This window comes from Bos indicus, chromosome 18, assembly GCF_029378745.1.
Source record: "Bos indicus isolate NIAB-ARS_2022 breed Sahiwal x Tharparkar chromosome 18, NIAB-ARS_B.indTharparkar_mat_pri_1.0, whole genome shotgun sequence".
Classification (NCBI taxonomy): Eukaryota; Metazoa; Chordata; class Mammalia; order Artiodactyla; family Bovidae; genus Bos; species Bos indicus.
Genome location: NC_091777.1, coordinates 43490613 through 43512736, shown reverse-complemented (window position 1 = coordinate 43512736; position 22124 = coordinate 43490613). Strand labels below are relative to the sequence as shown.

The window sequence follows — 22124 nt, the reverse complement described above, 5'->3', positions numbered from 1 at the left end:
CCGCCCACACGCACCCTGGAGATCACTGAGAAGACAGGGTGGTTTGAGCAGAAGGAGCAAAGGAGGGGTAGTCGTATCAGAGAGGCTGAGGGGCAGAGACAGAATCTGAGATGTAAGCAGGGGTTGGAGGCTGACCACTGAGTCTGGGAGGCACACGGACTCTGGGCTCGTGCCCTGAGCTAGAAGGTGGGTGTGTAGGGAGATGTGAGGTAGGAGTTTGGTGTTAGGCATGCTGTGTTTGAGTGTGAAGGGTTTTGAGCAGAGACATACACTGCCAAACATCCGGGAGAATCTCACTGGCTGTTATGCTCAGGATAGTCTCCACAGGGCACGGGCAAAGCGTGGAAAGCAGGAAGGGAGCTGCTGAAGTAATCCTCGCAGACACAAAGGCGGAGGTTGTGAGTGGTGATCTGATTCTAGATACTATCAAAAGAAAACTGAGAGACTTCCCTGGTGGTCCAGTGGTTAAGACTCCATGGTTCTCAACCTAGATGTCCATCGGCAGACAAATGGATAAGGACGCTGTGGTACACATACACAATGCAATATTACTCAGCTATAAAAAAGAATGCACTTAAGTCAGTTCTAATAAGACGGATGAAACTGGAGCCTATTATACAGAGTGAAGTAAGTCAGAAAGAGAAACATCAATACAGTAATATTAACACATATATATGGAATTTAGAGAGATGGTAACAACGACCCTATATGCAAGGCAGCAAAAGAGACACAGATGTAAACAACAGACTTTTGGAATATGTGGGAGAAGGCGAGAGTAGGATGATTTGAGAACAGCATTGAAACACGTATACCATATGTAAAATAGATGACCAGTGCAAGTTCGATGCATGAGCAGGGTACTCAAAGCCAGTGCTCTGGGACGACCCAGAGGGATGGGGTGGGGAGCGAGGTTGATGGTGGGGTTTCAAGACGGGGGGACACATGTGCACCCGTGGCTGATTCAAGTTGATGTATGGCAAAACTCACCACAATATTGTAAAGAAATTATCTTCCAATCAAAAAAAAAAAAAAAAAAAAGACTCCATGCTTCCAATGTGGGTTGGAGGTGGGGGGGGGGGGGGGGGTTCAATCCCTGGTGAGGAAACTAAGATCCTGCATGCTGCACAGTGCAGCCAGAAAGAAAACTGATAGGATTTCCTAAAGGATTTAATGGCATTTGAAAGAACTAGAATTCTCTAAGGACAGAAATCCTGAGCCACTGAAGGACAAAGTTGCTATTTACAGATTTGGTTTTTAAGGAGAAACACCTGCAGCCAGGGAAGGTCAGGTGTTTAAGACAGTTAAATCAGAAACGCCTATTGGACAAATGCAGGTGATCAAGTAGGTGCCTGAATACACAAGTCTGAAGTTCAGGGGGATGTCTGAGCAGGGATGGACATCTGGGAGCTGTAAGCATAGAGATGGTGTGTGCGTGCTCAGTCACTTCAGTCATGCCCAACTCCTGGCAACACCCTGGGCTACGGCCCGCCAGGCTCCTCTATCCATGGAATTTTCCAGACAAGAATACTGGAGTGGGTTACCATTTCCTACTCCAGGGCATCTTTCCAACACAGGGATCCAACCTGCGTCTCCTGCACTGGCAGATTCTTGACCATTGAGCCACCTTGGAAGCCCACAGAGACGCTATTTAAAGCTACAGACAGACTGTTCTTAGCAGTTGAGGGTGGACAGGAAAATACAGGAGCTAATTCTTAGGGTTCTCTGCCAATAAGAGGTCACTAGGGAGGCTGAGGAGTAGCCTGTAAAGGAGTCAAAGGAGCCGCTGGAGAGGCAGGAGGAAACCCAGGAGACTGTGTACTGGAGCCAAGAAAAAAATGCTAATAGGTCAAGTAAGATGAGGACTGAGAAATGACCACTACAGTTAGTAAAGTAAGTGAGAAAGTCACTCAGTCGTGTCCGACTCTTTGTGATTCCATGGACTATACATACAGTCCATGGAATTCTCCTGGCCAGAATACTAGAGTGGGTAGCCTTTCCCTTCTCCAAGGGATCTTTCCAACACAGGGGTCAAACCCAGGTCTCTCACATTGCAGTCAGATTATTTACCAGCCGAGCCACAAGGGAAGCCCACAGTTAAGTAACTTGGGGGATATCTGTGACTTTAGCCAGACATTTTTAAGCGCAACATCATGGGTGAAGCCTGATTGGAATGGGTTTGAGAGAGAGAAGGGGAAGAGAGGAACACAAATGACCAGTCATCAAACTTTGGGGGGGAATTTTGGTGTTAAGATGAGCTGAAAAATGGGACAGTAAGTGCAAGGGAAGGGGAGAGGGGTAGAGTAGACTATTCCGTCCAGGATGGGAGAAAGTGTGAGAGAGAAGTAACTGCTAGAGCGATGTGGATCAGTGGAAGACAGGGGCGCGGGTCTGGCACATGCGGGGCAGGACGTCGGCGAGCAGGTGGGCAGCTACGGAGTGGAGGCAGGCGGGCGATCTCTGCAGTTTGCTTCTACTTTCTCAGCTGACAGAGTTCAGAACATGTTACCTCAAAATATGGCACCTTGGCATACTGAACACTCTAAGCTGAAGAAACTGGAGGGACGGCAGGTGCAGAATGGACTCTGACCTTTCGTTTCTCCCCAGAAGCCGTCATTAAGACTCTTGTGAGAGGTGGCTTCTGAGAGGAAAAGAACCTCTCATCGCTGAAGATGGAGGTGCTGAGAGGACTCTGAATGAATAGGCCCTGCTCAGTGTTCCCCCAGTGTACTGCCCTGGGCTCACACACCATCACAGTCTCCCGTTACTTTCGATTCTTCATCAAATCCAGTACAAAAATGCAAAAGTTTAAGGATTTCTTTGGGTCGTTTCATTATGAAGGTGTTTGTGCCTCGTAAAACTTGTATTAAAGAAATTTGTCTGCTCTTCTCTTGTTAATCTTTTGCCAGTTCAATTTATGGGGCTCCAGCCAGAGAACCTAGGTGGGTAGTAGGAAAAATAATTTCTTCCTTCCCTACATGGTGAAACAGGAAGCAGCCACTAGCTGAAGTGAAGACTGGAGAAGGTCTGGTAAAGAAGAGGGAAGACAAGGCTAAAACAGTCACATAGGAGAGCTGGGGACTGAATGGATGTGTTCTAGGACTGCCAGGCAACACTTTTTAAAAAAAGGGCATATGTGAAGTCTTCCTTCCCTATTAATTTCAGGTTTTGACAAATGTAAAAATAAAATTATCGTGGCGTCTGTATATTTAATTTTAGCTTCAGTATAATTAATCCCTGGTACATTCTGAATTTTCTTATTGCTTGTAACCATTCTTTAGATTCTCTTGGGGTGAACAGGTATATAGTTGCATCATCTGCCAATAATTCTATCTCCTCTTTCAGTAAGGGGCAGAGCAGCACAGTGCAAGATGCCCCAGCTCCGGGGCCAGTAGACAAACTTTGAATCCCAGCTCCTTCAAATATTAGTGGACGGCCTCAGGCGACTCATGTAACACTTCTGAACCTCATTTTTTTTCTTTTGTGAAAAAAAGGAAAATAGAATCTACCAGGAGGAGATTTTAGGATTTAAGACTGTAACCTCTGTGTGATATGAGTGTGCTATATACATGTACATATTTCCCTAAAAGCAATGGTTCGGTATTCTCTAACTCACGGTTCTCAATGACTTTATAGATCATAACTGGTGGAAAGAAGAACTGACTGTAGCTACATTCTGATCCTCAGGTTCAGTGTGTAATTCTTGATTTATAACAATATCTTGGAGATTTTCTTCCTCTTTAGTGTTCTAGAATAGCTCAAACAGCAGTGGAATTTTTTAAGAGTTTGGCAGAATTCCTTCATAAAATCAACAGCATCTGGTATTTTGGGGGTGGGGGTTAGGAAGTTGTTTTCCAAGTTTTCTCTATCACATGTACAGAAACAATTTGTGTTTACTGGGACCATTTTGGTAATTTATATTCTAGAAAATCATCCATGTTACCCACTCATCTAATTTGCATAAAATCAAACAAAGTAGTATCATGTGGCTCTTTCTTATTTCATGGCCTTTATGGCTATTTCTTGGTCTTTATGGTTATTTCTCTGTGACCATATTTCATGATCTTTGTAATTTTTAGATATTTTCACTTCCTACCACATCTTTATCTTTTAGTTTTCATTCCCCAAACAACCATTCATTTATGAACTGTCTTCCTACTGTTGAGGTGACAATTTCTTTTATTAAAGTTCTTCCTTCTGTTGCGAGACTTCAGAAGTGGAATAATTCATTTATTTCATAATGAAAGTATTAACAGCTATAAATTTTCCTCTGAATACTTTCATTTTATTAATTCTGAAACATAGTTTTCAATATTTTCTAGATTTCATTTGTAATTTCTACAGTTTTAATTACCTGTGTCAAAGATTCTTTTTAAAATTCAAGGTACTGATTTTTCTTTTTAATTAGTTATCTCCAATCTTTATTTAAATAAAGGGGATATTGTGACCTTTATGCCCAAAGTCAGGAACAAGCCAAGACTATGTGCTATCACACTGTGACTAGAGAATATTATCATATAATTTCCGTATTTTTGGACCAAGATTTTCATTATGGCTTAATTTATCAATGTTTTAGTGAATGTTCTGTGGAAACTGGAGATGAGTGTATGTTCTCTCTTTAGATCATATTCAATATTACTGGGTCTTTATATCCTTATTTTAAAAAAATATTTATTTTGCTGACTGGGCCTTAATTGCAGCATGTGGGATCTAGTTCCCTGACCAAGGATGAAACCCAGGCCCTCTAGCATGGACTCCTAGCTACTGGACCACCAGGGAGGGCCCCCCCCCCCCTTACTTATGTTTGTCCTCATGCTTTTCTATGAATGGGAAAGAACTAAAACTCAATACTAGTGTATTTCTATATTCTTCCTGCATCTCCTGTGGTTTTTGCTTTGTAAATATTTGGATTATTTGATACACAGATAGTCCTATTTGTAGTCTGTATGTTTATCACTGGAACACTGTCCTTCTTTGCCTCAGTTCAGTTCAGTTGCTCAGTTGTGTCCAATTCTTTGTAACTCCATGGACTGCAGCACGCCAGGCTCCCCTGTCCATCACCAACTCCTGGAGCTTATTCAAACTCATATCCATCGAGTCAGTGATGCCATCCAACTGTCTCATCCTCTGTCATCCCCTTCTCCTGCCTTCAATCTTCCCCAGCATCAGGATCTTTTCCAATGGGTCAGTTCTTCCCATAAGGTGGCCAAAGTACTGGAGCTTCAGCTTCAGCATCAGTCCTTCCAATGAATATTCAGGACTGATTTCCTTTAGCATGGACTGGTTGGATCTCCTTGCAGTCCTAGGGACTCTCAAGAGTCTTCTCCAACACCACAGTTCAAAAGCATCAATTTTTTGGCACTCCAGCCTTCTTTATGGTCCAACTCTCATATCCACATTTCACTACTAGTAAAACCACAGCTTTGACTAGACAGACCTTTGTTGGCAAAATAATCTCTCTACTTTTTAATATGTTGTCTAGGTTGGTCATAGCTTTTCTTCCAAGGAGCAACTGTCTTTTAATTTCATAGCTGCAGTCACCATCTGCAGTGATTTTGGAGCCCAGAAAAATAAAGTCAGCCACTGTTTCCCCATCTATTTGCCATGATGGGACCAGATGCCCTGATCTTCGTTTTTTGAATGCCAAGTTTTAAGCCAGCTTTTTCACTTTCATCAAGAGGCTCTTCAGTTCCTCTTCAGTTTCTGCCACAAAGGTGGTGTCATCTGCATGAGGTTATTGATATTTCTCCCAGCAATCTTGATTCCAGTTTGTGCTTCATCCAGCCTAGCATTTCTCATGATGTACTCTGCATATAAGTTAAATAAGCAGGGTGACAATATACAGCCTTGATGTAGTCCTTTCCCAATTTGGAACCAGCCCGTTTTTCCATGTCCGGTTCTAACTGTTGCTTCTTGACCTGCATACAGATTTCTCAGGAGGCAGGGAAGGTGGTCTGGTATTCCCATCTGTTGAAGAATTTTCCAGTTTGTTGTGATCTACACAGTCAAAGGCTTTGGTGTAGTCAATAAAGCATATGTTTTTCTGGAAGTCTCTTGGTTTTTCAATGATCCAACAGATGTTGGCAATTTGATCTCTGGTTCCTCTGCATTTTCTAAATCCAGTTTGTACATCTGGAAGTTCTTGGTTCACGTACTGTTGAGGCCTTGGTTGGAGAATTCTGAGCATTATTTTGCTAGTGTGTGAGATGAGTGCAACTATGTGGTAGTTTGAACATTCTTTGGCATTGCCTTTCTTTGGGATTGGAATGATAACTGACCCTTTTCAGTCCTCTGGCCACTGCTGAGTTTCCCAAATTTGCTGGCATATTGAGTGCAGCACTTTCACAGCATCATCTTTTAGGACTTGAAATAGCTCAGCTGGAATTCCATCACCTCCACTAGCTTTGTTTGTAGTGATGCTTCCTAAGGCCCACTTGACTTCACACTCTAGGATGTCTGGCTCAAGGTGAGTGATCACACCATTGGGATTATCTGGGTCATTAAGATCTTTTTTGTATAGTTCTTTTGTGTATTCTTGCCACCTTTTCTTAATATCTTTTGCTTCTGTTAGGTCCATATCATTTCTGTCTTTTATTGTGTCCATCTTTGCATGAAATGTTCCCTTGGTATCTCTAATTTTCTTGAAGAGATCTCTAGTCTTCCCCATTCTATTGTTTCCCTCTATTTCTTTGCATTGATCACTGAAGAAGACTTTCTTATCATACCTTGCTGTTCTTTGGAAATCTGCATTCAGATGGGCATATCTTTCCTTCTCCTTTGCCTTCAGCTTCTCTTCTTTTCTCAGTTATTTGTAAGCCCTCCTCAGACAACCATTTTGCCTTTTTGCATTTCTTTTTCTTGGGGACGATCTTGATCACTGCCTCCTGTACAATATTCATTGTTCTTCAAGCACTCTGTCTATCAGATCTAACCCTTTGAATCTATTTGTCACTTCCACTGTATAATCATTAGGGATTTGATTTAGGTCATATCACATTGACCTTCTTTGCTTCACTTAATAAAATTTTTTGTTTGAGACTTTCTTTCCCCCTTTTGCATTTATTAAGTCTTTATCCACACCTTTGGTCTAATCCCTCTAAGTAACTTTGTTCTGGGAGGATCTTATGCATATATGATGTGATTTGCTTTATGATCCAGAGTTTTTATTAGATGAGTAAAATCCATCGACACTTACTTAAACAAAAAGATCTGGATATAGTTGTGTTAATACATTTTGTGTGATGCTTTTTGCTGCTTTTCAGAACACATCCTTTGCTACATGATTTGTCTGCTTGTTTCTATGTGTGTGTGTGTGGTTGCATGTGTGTACATGTGTCTTTAACTTGGACGGTTTATGTTTTTGTTACCTTTCTTTATAACCTCAGAGGATAACTTCTTTACCTCTATGGACAGTATCTACTTACTTCCTATAAGGAGTAATAACAATCTTATTATGAGATTCATATTTATCCTCTGCCAATTTTACTTGATATTTTTCTTGGAATGTTCTATTATATATATACTGTGTGTCTGTTTCTGGACATGATTTTTAGTTGAAACTTTTTGAATTCTAGCTATAAAAGATAAATCAGGATACCTCCACCATCTTTTACCTTCTCTTTCCAATTCCTCTTCTAACTTGTGCTATTATGTTATTATTACACTGTGGTGTGTTACTATTATAGAATAACATTATTACATGTTACTACATTGTTCATGGGCTTCCCCGGTGGCTCAGCTGGTAAAGAATCCACCTGCAATGCGGGAGACCTGGGTTCAATCCCTTGGTTTGGAAGATCCCCTGGAGAAGGAAAGGGCCACTCCAGTATTCTGGTCTGGAGAATTCCATGGATTGTATACTTCATAGCGTCATAAAGAGTCAGACATGACTGAGTGACTTTCAATTCGTTCACATTGTTCACATATGTTTTGTTCTGTAACTATTTAGTCTTAGTCCTAGAGTTAAATAAATTTGAACTTCGCTGACAATTTTTCTATCACTGTTTTGCCTTTTATCTCTTGACAGGATAAAGTTTTTCCTCTATCAACTTCTCCAAGTGTTGTTAAAAATACATGTTTCTCAGAGTCAAAAAAATGTGTATGGTGCTTCATATATGGTGGAGTAATCAGGTTAAAATATGCAAACCCCTTTCTTAGACGTCATTCGTGGTCTTGGAGCACTAGGTGTGACTATGGAAAACGTGGAAGCCAGGTTGACCTTTGTCTCCTATTATACGCAACTTGATGTTTTTGTCTGGATGACCAAAAGTTCTTTACTACTCAAGTACAGCAACTTCATAACTACAACTTGCTAACGACTTTTCTAGGCCTAATCTTCTGGGACCCACTGTGCCTGTTCAATTTGTAGATTCAAGTCTTCTTTTATTTTTGGAAAGTTTTCTTGAATTACACATTTAAACTTTTTTTCTTTTCCTGTTTCATGGTTTTGGTTCCTTTGGGACGCAAATTATGCAGTCTGGGTGCTGTTTTTCCTCAGCTGTCACTTCTCTTTAATATTTTAACTTTACTAATTTTATTTTGTGTAATCAGTCCCGTCCAACATTTCTCTGTGCTTTCTGCAGGTTCTGGCCTCCTGTAGTCATGATTTCTATCTATTATGATTATATCTTTAAATATTCTATTTATTGACTAAGTTCTGTCAGCTCAAGTTTCATTTCCTTTTGTCATCTTCCTACTTCTCTTTAAAGATGGTACATACCTTGCTATATTCCTAATCTGGATTCACCTTCTACAGTGGCAAACACTGCATTCTGTTTGCTTTTCAGTGTGACAGGATTGGCTAGAACCTTCTTGTCTCTGCTGTAAAAGTTTTCTGGTGACTATTCTTCATGTGTCATTTGCTCTCGATTTTCTCTTCCCTTTTTTCTTGCAGTATCATTGTACAGATCCTGTACTAGCTCCTTTTTGAGTATTAAGTAATTTCTGAATGTGGCAAGTTCTTACCCAATCAGCTACACGTCAGAAGTTCATACAGGGGAGAGGCCTGGGCCATAACTTAGGCCTGCAAGAATTTTTCTGGTGCTTCAGAGTGGATTACAGAGTGCGGTTTTAGTCTTCTCCTCAGTTTACTGAACAGAGATTGGCAGCTGTGGGGCTGTTGAAAATGCAAGTTTTCTCTCTTTATCCTGGTCTTCCTAAACTTCTAAACTTTTATAAAAATGGCGTGTTTCTGTGATGCGTTTCAGCCTGTCTGTCTTGTTTCTCTTTCACATCAGAGTGTCTCCAGGAAAGCTTCCGTCATTGCTCCTTACATCCAGTCCCATTAGCCACCACGCCCCCCAACCTAGGATATGCCAGTGAGTTTGGAGGACTAAACTTTGGCAGGTTTTTCTAAAATCTGCAGCTTTGAGATTCCTCTCTCAGCATCTTTCTACACTCCTAGGAGTTTCACTGAATTTGGCAGCCCTTCCTCATATACTGCGATTCCAGATTACAGGACTCTTTAGTTTCATCAAAGAAGGAATTTGACTATTTTTCATTTTCTCAATTGCTCTGAAGTAATTCTAAAAAAAAGGAAGAGAACTGACATCTTTATCCTGTCACTTTAAAATGAGAAGTAAGCAATTTTAGGGCTCTACCCACACAGTCAGAAACAATCTACCCCAAACTGGGGAGCAAGGAAACAGTGAAATGACCAAGGGTATAAAAATGCCAAAAAGATTAAATTATATAGCTATCATTATTTACATAATAATTGTTCATGAAAATATACAATTGTATATTGAAAAGCATATGATCATTATAAAAACTACCTATATTGAAGTCATAAATAAGTAAAATACATATACACATACAGAATGAAGAAGAATGGAAGGGAAAGTGAAAACTGTCTTCTGTTACAGGTAATGAATACCAAGTAATGTTTTTCATTGAAAAAGTTTTTGTTGCTATCACAGTATAGTTTGTGCAATTAAAAAAAATACACGTTCAAAAAACAAAAACAAACAAGACCATACAGATATTTACTTTAGTACCTACTGAACACAAATTGTTATAAACACAATTAACAGCTCCCCACTTGCCATTGCTAACCATGCACCAACCTTGAAGGCAAGCTCCGAAGGCTGCACCCTTCGGCTCTGGTTTCAACCAGATTCTTTGCGGCAGCGTGGTCCCCAGGCTACACCACTCCCTCACCCTTAGACGTTAACCCTGCTCCACAAGAGCACTGTCTACTCAGCACTGATGATGTGCGGGTCACTGTGAGGGTAGCACAGCAAGTAAGAGTATGGGCTTTAAATTCTCTTAGTTTGTTTTTTTTATAATATAGAGCAGGAGAAAAAAAAAAAAAACAACCATGGTTGCATTTAAAGGACAAGTTAGAGTTAAAATGCTTGGGCTTTGGAAACAGCCAGATTAAATAAAATATGTGTAAAATGCACCTAAAACAAGGTCAAGCACATAGCAGACATTCAATTAAGGTTATTTGAAAAAAGCTCTTATACTCTGAAAATGACTTTCTAATTAAAAAAATATGCTACGAAAGGATACTACATACACATGTTCTAGGACCATTTAAACCAACATTTTCTCCTTTTCAGCTCTCCAGTTTCTCTGTTCCAGAGTTTCCCACATATTAAATACTAACATTGTTATGATCACTTAAAAAAATTACTTTGAATGCATAAACTGAATGTGTGATTAGTCTATTTTATTAGCAATATCTGTACTCTCTGAATAATTACAACTAATTCAAGGTGTTCAAGAGATCAAAGTATTTTCATAAAAAAGTAGCCTAGTAATTTTGGTAAGTTATAACTCACAAATAAAAAAGAGGAAAACAGATTTACACGTCTCAAATACTTCCATAATCCTCCAAGATGAAGGTGATGAAATGGAGTAAATCTAGGTATAAACTCTGAAAATGAGCTTCTCTTTTGGCTAAGTAAATCACTGATCAATAATGGCTACAATTGTCATTGGTTTATTAACAGAGAATGTATACATACTTGAAAATTAAAGTTCAACTTAAGTAAAATTTGAAGCTTAGTCCCTGTGCTGCACTGGCCGCATTTCCAGTGTTCCGCCGCTACCCCTGGCTGGCGGCTGCTGTACTGGACAGGGCAAGCTTAGATCACTGCCTTCCGTGCAGAGTTCTGGAGATTGCTGGGTTTAGATGGGTCAAAGAGGAAAAATAAACCAATGCCTGCAATCTGGTTTGAGAAATGATTACAACATCTCAGGACTCCTCTTGTGACACAGGGGAGAAAAAGAGAGAGAGGTTGAATAGAGACCAAAAAAAAAAAAGCATCAAGACTCTGGCCCAGTTTTAAGCTTGAGGGGCTGGGGGTGGTGGTTGACGGTGAGAAGGAGAAACCTGTCAGAGGATGGGCCTCTTTCACGGCTTCTCCCAGATGCCATGTGAGGCACAGCCAGAATCCAGCGTAGGGTCTCTTTTCTCACTCTACATACTCCCCAAACAATCTTGCCCACACAACCACAAGCTGGTAACATCAAAGTGTCTGTTTCCAACACAGATGGAATTCCTGCCTTCAGGTCCATAAATCCAGCTTCCTTTACTCTAGGTCTTTACTTGGATTGTTTTGAAAGTGACTCACAATGTATCCAAACCCGGACTCGTCATTTCTTGCCTCACTGACTCCTGTATAATAAAGAACTGGTTGCCCTTTGTCCCCTGTTCCCGCGGGCAGCCAATGAGCCCTGGAACTTCCCTGTGACAAGAGTATCTTTGTTACTCACGGTGGGCTCCTTGGCCCACATCTGATAGCTTGTGTTAACACGTGACTCAGGGTGGACCCCTAGACAGTTTTCGCTAAGGAGATGATTCAGGATGGGAGTTGGTCAAGCCAGAAAGTCCAGCCATATCATCAGAGGCTTGGGGCATTTAGCCAGCAGATATCAGACCAACATCTGGGGAGTGGAGAGGGGCTGGAGATTGAGTTCGACCTTGTGGTCAATGATTTAATTAATAATGCATACATAATGAAACCTCAGTAAAAACTCTCAACACCAGAGCTCAGGCAAGTTTTTCTGGCTGGCAATACTCTATATATTGCCATACAAGAACATAACAGTCATGTCCTGACTCTGGGAGATGGGACAATGGAGACTTTGAGTCTGGGGTTCTCCCAGGCTAGCCGGATGTGCCTCTCCCTTTGGCTGGCTCTGATTTGTATCCTAGTTCTATAATAAAATTGTAATGATAAGTACAGAGCTTCCCTGAGTTCTGTGTTACCTGAGTGAATGTATGGCCAGTTGGTCAGAAGTGAGAGTAGCTGGGGGACCCCCAAAGTTGTGATTGGTGTCTGACGTGAGAGGCTGTTTTGGGGAGGACTGTGCCATCAACCTGTGAAGAGTGGCTTAACTCCAGGTCATTAGTCAGGTGTTACTGTCTCCTCCAGACCTTCTCTTCTCATGGGGTTCATGATCACAGTGAATGAAGACCCACCCATCTATCCTTCTAATAGAAGAAAGGTCATCACTGATGATTCTTCCTCCTCAATCGTCCTCCACACAAACGATCAATCATTACATCCTTCTGACTCTTGTCTCTGTCCATTTCTCTCCAATTCCTGCCCACTCCACAAAGCCCTACATGACCTGGCCTTTTCCTCAGGTTTCTTGATGAGGGGGTATATTAGTAAGGCCACTTATCAGCTTTAAATTAAAGAACTAAACTTACATTTTAAAATTATGTGATCTCTTTCACCTGTTACCTTGCTATACAGTTCCTAGCATTTAATTTTGGCTTCACGCCCACAAAGGGGAAATTCCCTGCTTTATTCAAAATACTTGTGTTAAATAAGTTTTAAATTTCTTATCTCCAGGGAATCTATTTACAGGTACTCCATTTTAAAAAGACATAGGTGAGTAAAATTTTTCTTGACAAGAAAAACTACCAAGTGTCATTGAAGGATAAGAATTATTATTCTTTGGTACCATGATCATTTGTAAAAAGATACATACATAGATACTTGCTATACCTATAAACTAATATGACAGGTTTAAAAAAATAAACATATTAGACATTATTCATAAAAATAAAACTTGTCATTCAAAGTAGTCTCCTTTGGAGACTCATCCCAATAATGGAACTGAAGCTCCAAATATTCTGGAAAACACTGGACACTGTCTTTATATTCTGCATAGATGCTTCTGAATATTCTCACAGACGATAAACTTTGCTTGTGAAAGTCAATTTACCTTCATCACCAACTAGTCATTAGAAGTCATGGTGGGAAATAAGGTCAAAGATCATGACATTTTTGGATGAAAAGCAAGCTATATTTGGACGAAAAACACTGGCAACATGTAAGTCTCCTTTTAAGTGATATACTTGCTCGGAACCAAAGCCAAATTAAAGGATGTATAGAAATGTTGAGAGAGAGAGAAAGACAATAAGAAAACCGGTGTTTAAAGAATCACAGACCCTCCTGAAAATCTAATGACATTTATCTTTTGTATATACTTTTAGAAAGGTATACCACATCAAGGTCATCTATGGAGCCAGATTAAAACTCCTTGGTTTAGAACAGTTGCTTTGGCTTTCTTTCTTTCTCCCCCTGCCCCTCACCCCCCACTTTTTTTCTATACCCAACAGAAAAAAATTATACTGTGACCCATTTTGTATATACATACATATAGTTAAAAGTTTCACAAATAATTATCAGTCTTACTATGTGACCATATTCTCTTATATCTGATTTCATTAAGAAAAATGTTACTCATGACCTACTACACCACTTTCACAATATACAGTTTGAAAAATACTGGTTTAGAGTAACTGATACATAATTGGAATAAATTAATGAAAATGGAAAAACTCATTTGACTATAAAACTTCTGATGTTATTTTAAATTAACAAAAGTCATTTTACTCTGCATCCAAGCATAAGAGCCTGAATTCTTTATGGCAAAATGAAACTGTCTTGGTCATACATCTAAATGGCTAACTAACTACTGGAGACCTTGATAGGTAAATCATACAATGTTCATACCTTAATATTAGAAAACCACAAGTCATTCTCATGTAAAGTGGCCAGGTAGACAGACGTAAGAAGCCCAATGCACAGGGCAACAGTTCCGCCAACTGTAAATGACAGAATCTTCCATAATCGTCTATTGGTACAACCTTTTAGAAAAAATAAAACAGATGAAAAACCAAATCAGTAAAGGATTTAGCAGTTAATAGTTCTATTTCAGACTGTCAAGCATGCTAAGTTCCAGCTGCCTGTCGTTGGAGAAGTTCTCCTTGTCCCCCGCAGACAGTTAGGGGCTCCTTTCTGTGATTCCACAGATCTTTCTATACTTTTATTATAGCTTTTCCCACCACTGTATCTAACTGTTCATTTCTCCATTTTGCCAACTAGAATGTGAACTTCGTGAAGACAAGCACACTGTCTCATTCACCTTAAAACCTAGGACCCATGTTTGACCTACTTTAGCTAATAAGTTTCTTAAATGGAAGAATAAATGTGTTATAGTTAAAATATAAACAGTCTTTTATATGATCTACTTAAAATGTGTGGTTTATTCATTAAAAGCTACCCCAAAATTTGATTAAAATTTTAAAATCCATAGGAAAAAATCCATCACACTAAAGTTAAAGGACGTATAAACTAGGAAACATAGTACATATAAGAAAGGTTAAGTATTCTTAATATAGTATACTTTCAAGATAATACAGCAATGAATATTCCAGTAGGAAATTGATTAACGATGAGAATAGGCAATGCACAAAAGAAAAAATGGCCAATAACATTAATAGAAAAAAAAAGGTTAGTATTAAAGAAATGGAAATCAAAACAAAGAGCTATAACTTTACAATACTAGCTAATTTGATAGCTTAAAAATGCTTAGTATTCTGTTTTGGTGTGTACACACACACCAAAAAAGACATTTTAAAAACAATGCTGGTGTTAGAATAAATTGATACCTTTCTGCACTGCAACATGGCAACAGGAAGTAAAAGCCACTGACACGAGCATCCTATTTGAACAATAATTCTAAATCTAGGCATATGCCCTAAATAAATAGTTTTAAACAAAACATTTGGCCACGAGGATATTTATCACAATTCAGTTTGTAGAGGTAAAAGGTTAAAAATCATCTAAATATTAAATAAGAAATTAAAGAAATTATGCTATAGTTACACAGTGACTAAACACGGACAAAATTTTTAAAATACACTGACTGATGTATGTTCATATATATCATAATAAGAAAAAGATAGCAAGTTACACAACAGCATGTAGGATCTCAATTGTGCAAAACCACATCTGAATGCTTGTAGGTATATATGTACAGAGAACAACATGCAGATTGTGAGATAATCAAAGGGCCATAAGCGGTCATCTCAGGATTAGTGGGTTTCTGGGAATATCTGTTCCTTCCTTTTTGCTTTTGTTTTTTTCTGACAAATAATGCTTTGGTAGAATTAACAATTCTCAAAGCTATGTTTTAATTTAATGTTAGCAAAACTAAAATTGAGGAAATCTTGTTCAGGCTTCAGAAGCAGGACAGCAGGTCTCTGACCTGCTTCTGACCTTCCTGAACACTGCTTGGTGTTCAGTGCCTGATTCTGTGCCTGCCTGCAAGTACAGCAAGTCAGGTGGCACTTTAGACAAGAAAGGGAGTGCGTCCTGAAATTTTTGGGGCCCCGGAGGTCTGGCCAGTCCCGCAGGGTCTAAGAAGTCTTGTGACTCACAAGGTAAAACAAACAGCATTATAAAAGTTAAAGAAAAACCAGAGCTGCATTTTTGTGTGCAAACTAATGATGATATCAGTTTGTGGCCTGGGATTATAAACGAAAGTGAAAAGTGGAAGTGAAAGTCGCTCAGTTGTGTCCGACTCTTTGCGACCCCATGGACTGTATAATCCATGGAATTCTCCAGGCCAGAATACTGGAGTGGGTAGCCTTTCCCTTCTTCAGGGGATCTTCCCAACCCAGGGATCCAACCCAGGTCTCTGGCATTGCAGGCGGATTTTTTACCAGCTAAGCCACCAGAGAAGCCCAAGAATACTAGAGTGGGGAGCCTATCCCTTCTCCAGGGGATCTTCCCAACTCAGGAATCGAACCAGGGTCTCCTGCATTGCAGGTGGCTTCTCTGCCAACTGAGCTATGAGGGAAGCCCCAGGATTATGAGTGGGAGTCCTCCTAACTGCAATCTCAAATCTTGCCTGTTGGGTGAACACACCACCCAGGATCCTTCCCCAATTGAGAGTCCAGATTTGCTGTTAAGGAGGGACTGCCCAGCACTGTTTAAGTCTGGATGTTGGTCAGCCCAATTTGGTGATGTATGTGCTGTTACTTTTCTCTATTGTTTCCATTTATCTTCTTTTAATGACTGTATATTGAAATTAAGTCAATCCTCTATCAAATGCTGAAATTGTTTACTGTGTGTGACAAGTGTTTTCTTTTGTTAACGAATCCTTCCAACCTGAAATGAAAGTAAAACTTTTGGCAAAAATTTAAAAGGACAAACTTGAACTTGTATTTGTATAAGATTTTCACAGAGTACTCTGCATTATCTCAATTTGCTAACAGCCGGGTGGCATGACTGCTCAACTTTATAAAACTGCTACCCCCAAATTACTTTACTAGCTCTACCTGCGGAGAAGGCAATGGCACCCCACTCCAGTACTCTTGCCTGGAAAATCCTGTGGACGGAGGAGCCTGGTGGGCTGCAGTCCATGGGGTCGCTAGAGTCGGACATGACTGAGCAACTTCACTTTCACTTTTCACTTTCATGCACTGGAGAAGGAAATGGCAGCCCACTCCAGTGTTCTTACCTGGAGAATCCCAGGGACGGGGAAGCCTGGTGGGCTGCCGTCTATGGGGTCGCACAGAGTCGGACACGACTAAAGCGACTTAGCAGCTCTAGCTGCAGTCGACATAAACTCAGTCATATCCAAAATGGCTGATGGACATGGACTTTTTCATGCCTACTTTTAAAAATCCTGACATGCTTAGTCTTAGCAACTCAGAAAGCAAAAGGTTGGCAATTAATGTCATTTGATGCATGGTTTAGCAAAAGTCTTCAACACTGTATAAACAATTTACCAAATTCTGACCACTTCCCTCCCCACCCCCCAAAAAGGCAAAGAAAAAATATTCAGGAATTTGACTGAAAATAAAAAATTAAAAAATGTTTTGATTCATCTTTCAATACTTTAATGAATTGAGAAACTCATCCAAGGTAAGGCTGTCTACTGTGAGCAGCATACACACACCAGAAAAATAAGAACGAGACTAAAATCTGAACAGTGGGAAAAAGTATTACCCTGAAAGTCAAAAGATCAGGTTGGCATAATCATACTGAACAGACACCTGTGAATCAAAGGATTCTAAGCATAACTGTAAAATGAATATTATCAGATTGCAATCAAATCATCTGTAGAACCCTCAGGTAGTAGAACAAGTTTCTTCAACGATTAGGTCTCTCCAAATTTTGTTCCTGTTGGAGAGTGATTATTTCAATATGCAGACAAAAAAAAAAAAACAATCCAAAATGCTGCTTTAATTTAAATCACATACTAGATGGCAATTTATCTTCCAACTTCACATTTTCTTCTTGTGCCGTGTAATCCTCAGAAACTTCTGTGGTTTGTATTCCTTTTCTTTGCCTGATGGATATCATGGTGTCAAAGACTCACATGCATTGTTCTTCCAACCACTCCTACAAACAACACAGAAGTAAACCACCAGCCATGTGTGAGTACCCTCTCTAGCAAATACACCCTAGCGCTCATCTGTGTTTAGAGACTTTACCTGAGCCATTTTCCCATGCTTACCATGCCCTCCCATTTTCCCATCCAAACCTTAACTAGCATTCAAAGCTACTCTCAAGACACAACACAAATATTTCTTTAACACAACCACATTTATAAAGCGCCGGTTCTATGGCAGGCACTGCCAAGAGTTAGGAACACAGGTGAGCATCACAGACACACCCCTGCCCTTCTTCTAGGAAGTCTTCTTTTCCTGGGATGCACCAACCCCTACTGATCCTTCCCCTTTCTGAGTTATAGCAGTCATCATGCAATTTGTCACATAATTAGGTAGCTTCCTATCATTTTCTATAGTGCCATACCATGGAAATGGTATTAAGTATAAACTGTTCATTGTTGATAGCCTGATTTTGAAGAACTGAAATACTGTTTTGTCTCAGATATCTGGATTCTGATACCTGTGTTCCTTCAAACAATACACTCTGGAAGCTTTAGGAATATGACTGGGCGGTGATGGCAGCGGGGGTGTGCCAATCAGGGCAGCTGCTCCGCCAGGGAGCAACAGTGGGAGTGCCAGCAGGGAGCAGGAGCCTGGTTTGGAAGCAGCAAGTGGGAGGCGGGGGAGTGCTGGCAGTGAGTAAGCTGGCTACCGTCCCCCAGAACATCTTGCGTCTCTCCTCCGACGAATGAACAGCCTTAACTAATTATTTATCAACTATGACCGGCCGCCGGACATGATAGTTGGGGCAGTTTATTAATTCCTAAAAGTAAACAAGTTGCTCTATTGAAAAGAACACATCATCCAACATTATGCAATTCATTCATTCTTTCAAACAAGCAAAAAAACCTGAGAGGCAAAACAGACTTCGGTGCAAACACGGAAAATGGAGAATCTGGAGCAACGAGACAGAAAAGGAGTGTCGGCAAAGTCGTACCTCCATAGATGAGCTTATCCCCAAGTTACCTCATCCTACAGTCATGCTCAGAAAGAGGCTCCGAGCGGAGTTGTAAAAAAAATCCCACAACGGATACACTGTAACATGTTAGGACAGACGGCAACAAATATTTAAGTGTCAACTATGTGTGATAATTGCATGAATCCATGGAACAAAAGTTTCCCCACTAAATTACGAGCTACGCTATCTTAATGTTTGAAAAGGGAAACGACAGCGGTGCTTTTTTCCTCCATTGCTTAGAAGGACCAGCGCGTACTGGACATCCGGGGCGCTGCAGGGCACGTTGTTCAGCTCACCTCCGCAGCCCAACCCTACAGTACCAGCGGTCCCCGCCGGCAGCCGAGGGGCCGGAGAAGTTCAGTAACTCGCCCGGACTCACCCAGGAAGTGGCGTGGCCGCCGAGGCCGGAGACCACCCAGGCCCTCCCTCCGCCCGCGTGGCCAAAGCAAGAAGTCGCCCAAGAAGGCGCCCCGCCCTCGGCAAACTTGCTCTCTCCAGAGTTGCTGCCCCCGGCCCCGCACGTCGGGTGGACAGGGGGCGACCCGTCCCAAATCGGGTGCCCCAAGACACCACGAGGGGCGGGGCCGCGCCCCCAGACTGCGCGACTGAGCGGGGCGGCCAGTGGGCTTTCGGTCTTTGCGGCTGATCCGGCCGAACACCACCAGGCAAAGGCGCAGCGCCAGCCACCCGCCCGCCCGCCGGACAGTCCCAGACCGCCGAAGCCTGGCGCCCAAGCGTCCCTTCGCGCCGCCCGCGGCCCGACACGCAACCACAAACCTGGAGCCTCAGCCGTCCTCGAGCGTGGCTCGGGACCGGGAAGGAAGGCGGCGGGCCGGCCGGGGGCGCAGAGGGTCGCGGGTGGGCGGCCTCACCACGGCCTGCAACGCGCCGTGGGTACCGCCTGTACCCCGCAGCCGCGGAGCCTTGTGCAGCACCCTGGAAATGGGGGGCTGGGGGGCGTCTGCCGCCCCGGGGAGGGGGCGCGCCGGGGAGGCCGGGCCGCTGCGGCCGCGCCCATAGGTCCCGGGAGCCGTCCGTCAGCGCGGGCCCCCGCCCCCTCTCGGGACTCCCCGCCCCGTCTCGTGCGGCGCCGACCGGAAGGAAGCAGCCCACTTCCGGTCTCCAGAACGTCCTAGCGTGTGGGATACAGCTATCTCCACGGCACCCGGGACCCCGGGAAGAGCACTGGACTCGTGCTGCAGACCGCAGGGCCGGAGGCCAGCTTCCTCCACGCAGACGTCCACCACCCCGGGACCAGAGCGAGCGGTGGGGCTCGGGGGAAGAGGGCCGAGCTGCGAGGAAGGGTGGCTCGGGTCGGACCGCGGAGCCGTGGCACCTCTTCGTGCCCCAGGGGGAAGGTGGGCGGGGAGCAGAAAACTGTTCTTTCCGCCGGCGCCCGCCTGTCACCTGTGCTGGTCGATCCGGAGGGGCGGGTAAAGGGCCCGACTGACGGAAGCACTCCGACCACTCGGACTTCTCTCAGCTTCCTGGGTGGCAGGGCCTGCGCACCCCTTCCCCGGTCTTGGCAAACTCCCCAGGCCTCAGCTGTCGCTGATCTGTGCTTGGAAGTCTTTCACAGACTGCCAGTGAGAGTACCTACAGAGATAATTTCGTATCTCTATAGATGCCCTTTTTTGGGGGCAGCGAGCAGTATCTTCTTCCCAATTTTCTCTTCTAGAAAACAGTATGTTCCTCTTTTTACTCTCCTGTGTTACTCGAGTGTCTCCAAACTGGTGTCAGCTTTTTGGGGGGCTTTTACTCTTCTGTCTACGTAAATATCTTTCTTAATCACACTGCGATGAACAGTAGGTAAAGCCTTTGTCAGCAGATTCTCAGAGCACATGTTAATTCATTTTTGTTAAATGGTCTTATAGGTCCTCCACCTGTGAAAAGGCTGCCCATCTGTTTAATTCCAGGAATTACTTCAGCCAGGTGCCTTTCCTAGTTACCTCTGTTTAATATTTTTCTCCTCCTTTGTGTGTCTGTTGCTGTTAATAACACACATTCTGTGAGTATGGATTGAGGTAACTGCTGGGTTGTTTTAATAAAACTAAATGTCAGCTGTTTTTTCAGATGGTGTTTGTCATGTTTCAACATGATTGTTGGTGTCTTTACTTCATGGTGTGGACCTGCGAACAGGGACTGTGTATTTATAATCCGCCTATTTCACCTTAAGATGCAGTAGTAAAATACATTTGTGTGCTTAATAAATACATATGTGAGTTGATTCCTCATTAAATAGGGATTCCCCCCTTCTTTCTTATATAGGATTTTTTTCTTATTAATAAATTTTCGTGAGTCGGTTGTGAAACATGTATCTTTTGAGTAAAGGAAATACTGTTTGTTAGCAGCTGCTTGTTGTTTTAATATGAAATGGTTTTACTAAACAAGATACAGCTTTGAGAGAAACAGACACCCACTGCAGAGAGTAAGTCTTGGTAATAAATAAGTTAATTAAGAATGAATTCTTCATTCTGATACAGCAGTTGTGGCTGTGGGGGTGATGGGTAATGAGTGGTAGACCTTAGCCCCCGCTGAGCTCTGGTCATGGACTGTGACCGCAGAGGTGAGCACTTCTTGTTTGCATTATGTTTTGAAACAACAGTGGACTCTGGCTTTTCCTTTGTTGGGGTCAGCAACAGTTAAGTTGTGCTGAAACAGGTCAACTCAAAAAGTATGGTCTGGAAACCTGCGTCATCATGGGCAGCTTGTTGGAAATTATCAGAGTCTCTCCACGCCTATTGAATCATAATCTGTAGGGGTCAGGGACTGAGAATCTGTAGAAGTTCTCCATGTGAGTCTGTGTTCAGCAAAGTTTGAGACCCATATCAGGACCTTGCTATTCAAAATGTGATCTGTGGACCAGCGGTGTTGGCATTACCTAGGACCTTAGAAATGCTGGATCTCCAGCTCTCCCCAAGACCTGCTGAATCAGAAACCTGCATTTTAGTATAATCCTCAACTTGCATGTACGTCACACTGAGAAGCACTGCACCAGAAGTCATTAATGCTGTTCACATCTTTCCCATAAAAGCATCTTGCCTGGACCAATGGAGAGAGCGCTCTACTCCACCGGCTTTCTTCCCATGCACGACGTCTGTTCAGTTTTTAAGTTGTTTGGCTTAGTAGTGTGAACACTCTGGACCACTCCTGTTTTCTGCGGCAATAGACTCTCCTGGTATTCCTTCTTTGTCTTGTTCAGTCTGTTAAGTCATGTCCGACTCTTTGCAACCCCATGGACTGCAGCAACCCAGGGTTCCCTGTCCTTCAGGGTCTCCTGGAGTTCACTCAAACTCATGTCCGTAGCGTCGGTGGTACCGTCCAACCATCTCATCCCCTGTTACCCCCTCCTCCTGTCCTCAATCTTTTCCACCATCAGGGACTTTTCCAATGAGTTGGATCTTTGAATCAGGTGGCCAAAGTATTGGAGCTTCAGCTTCAGCATCAGTCCTTCCAGTG

At 42.3% G+C, this 22124-nt stretch overlaps 1 protein-coding gene across 2 annotated transcripts in view; it reads right to left on the bottom strand.

Moving 5' to 3' along the window:
* DPY19L3 (dpy-19 like C-mannosyltransferase 3) overlaps positions 1-19581 on the bottom strand; it is a 74742-nt gene extending 55161 nt beyond the window's left edge. Inside the window, exons 1-3 of one of the 2 annotated variants that reach the window (XM_070770895.1) lie at positions 19443-19581; positions 17516-17657; positions 13977-14110 (exon numbers count right to left, since the gene is read on the bottom strand). In XM_070770895.1, coding sequence (XP_070626996.1) covers positions 13977-14110; positions 17516-17618 — 237 coding nt within the window. In that variant the 5' untranslated portion in view covers positions 17619-17657; positions 19443-19581. The remainder of the gene's footprint in view (positions 1-13976; positions 14111-17515; positions 17658-19442) is intronic. The other variant, XM_070770896.1, reaches the window with a different exon arrangement.
* Between the last annotated feature and the right edge of the window lie 2543 nt (positions 19582-22124).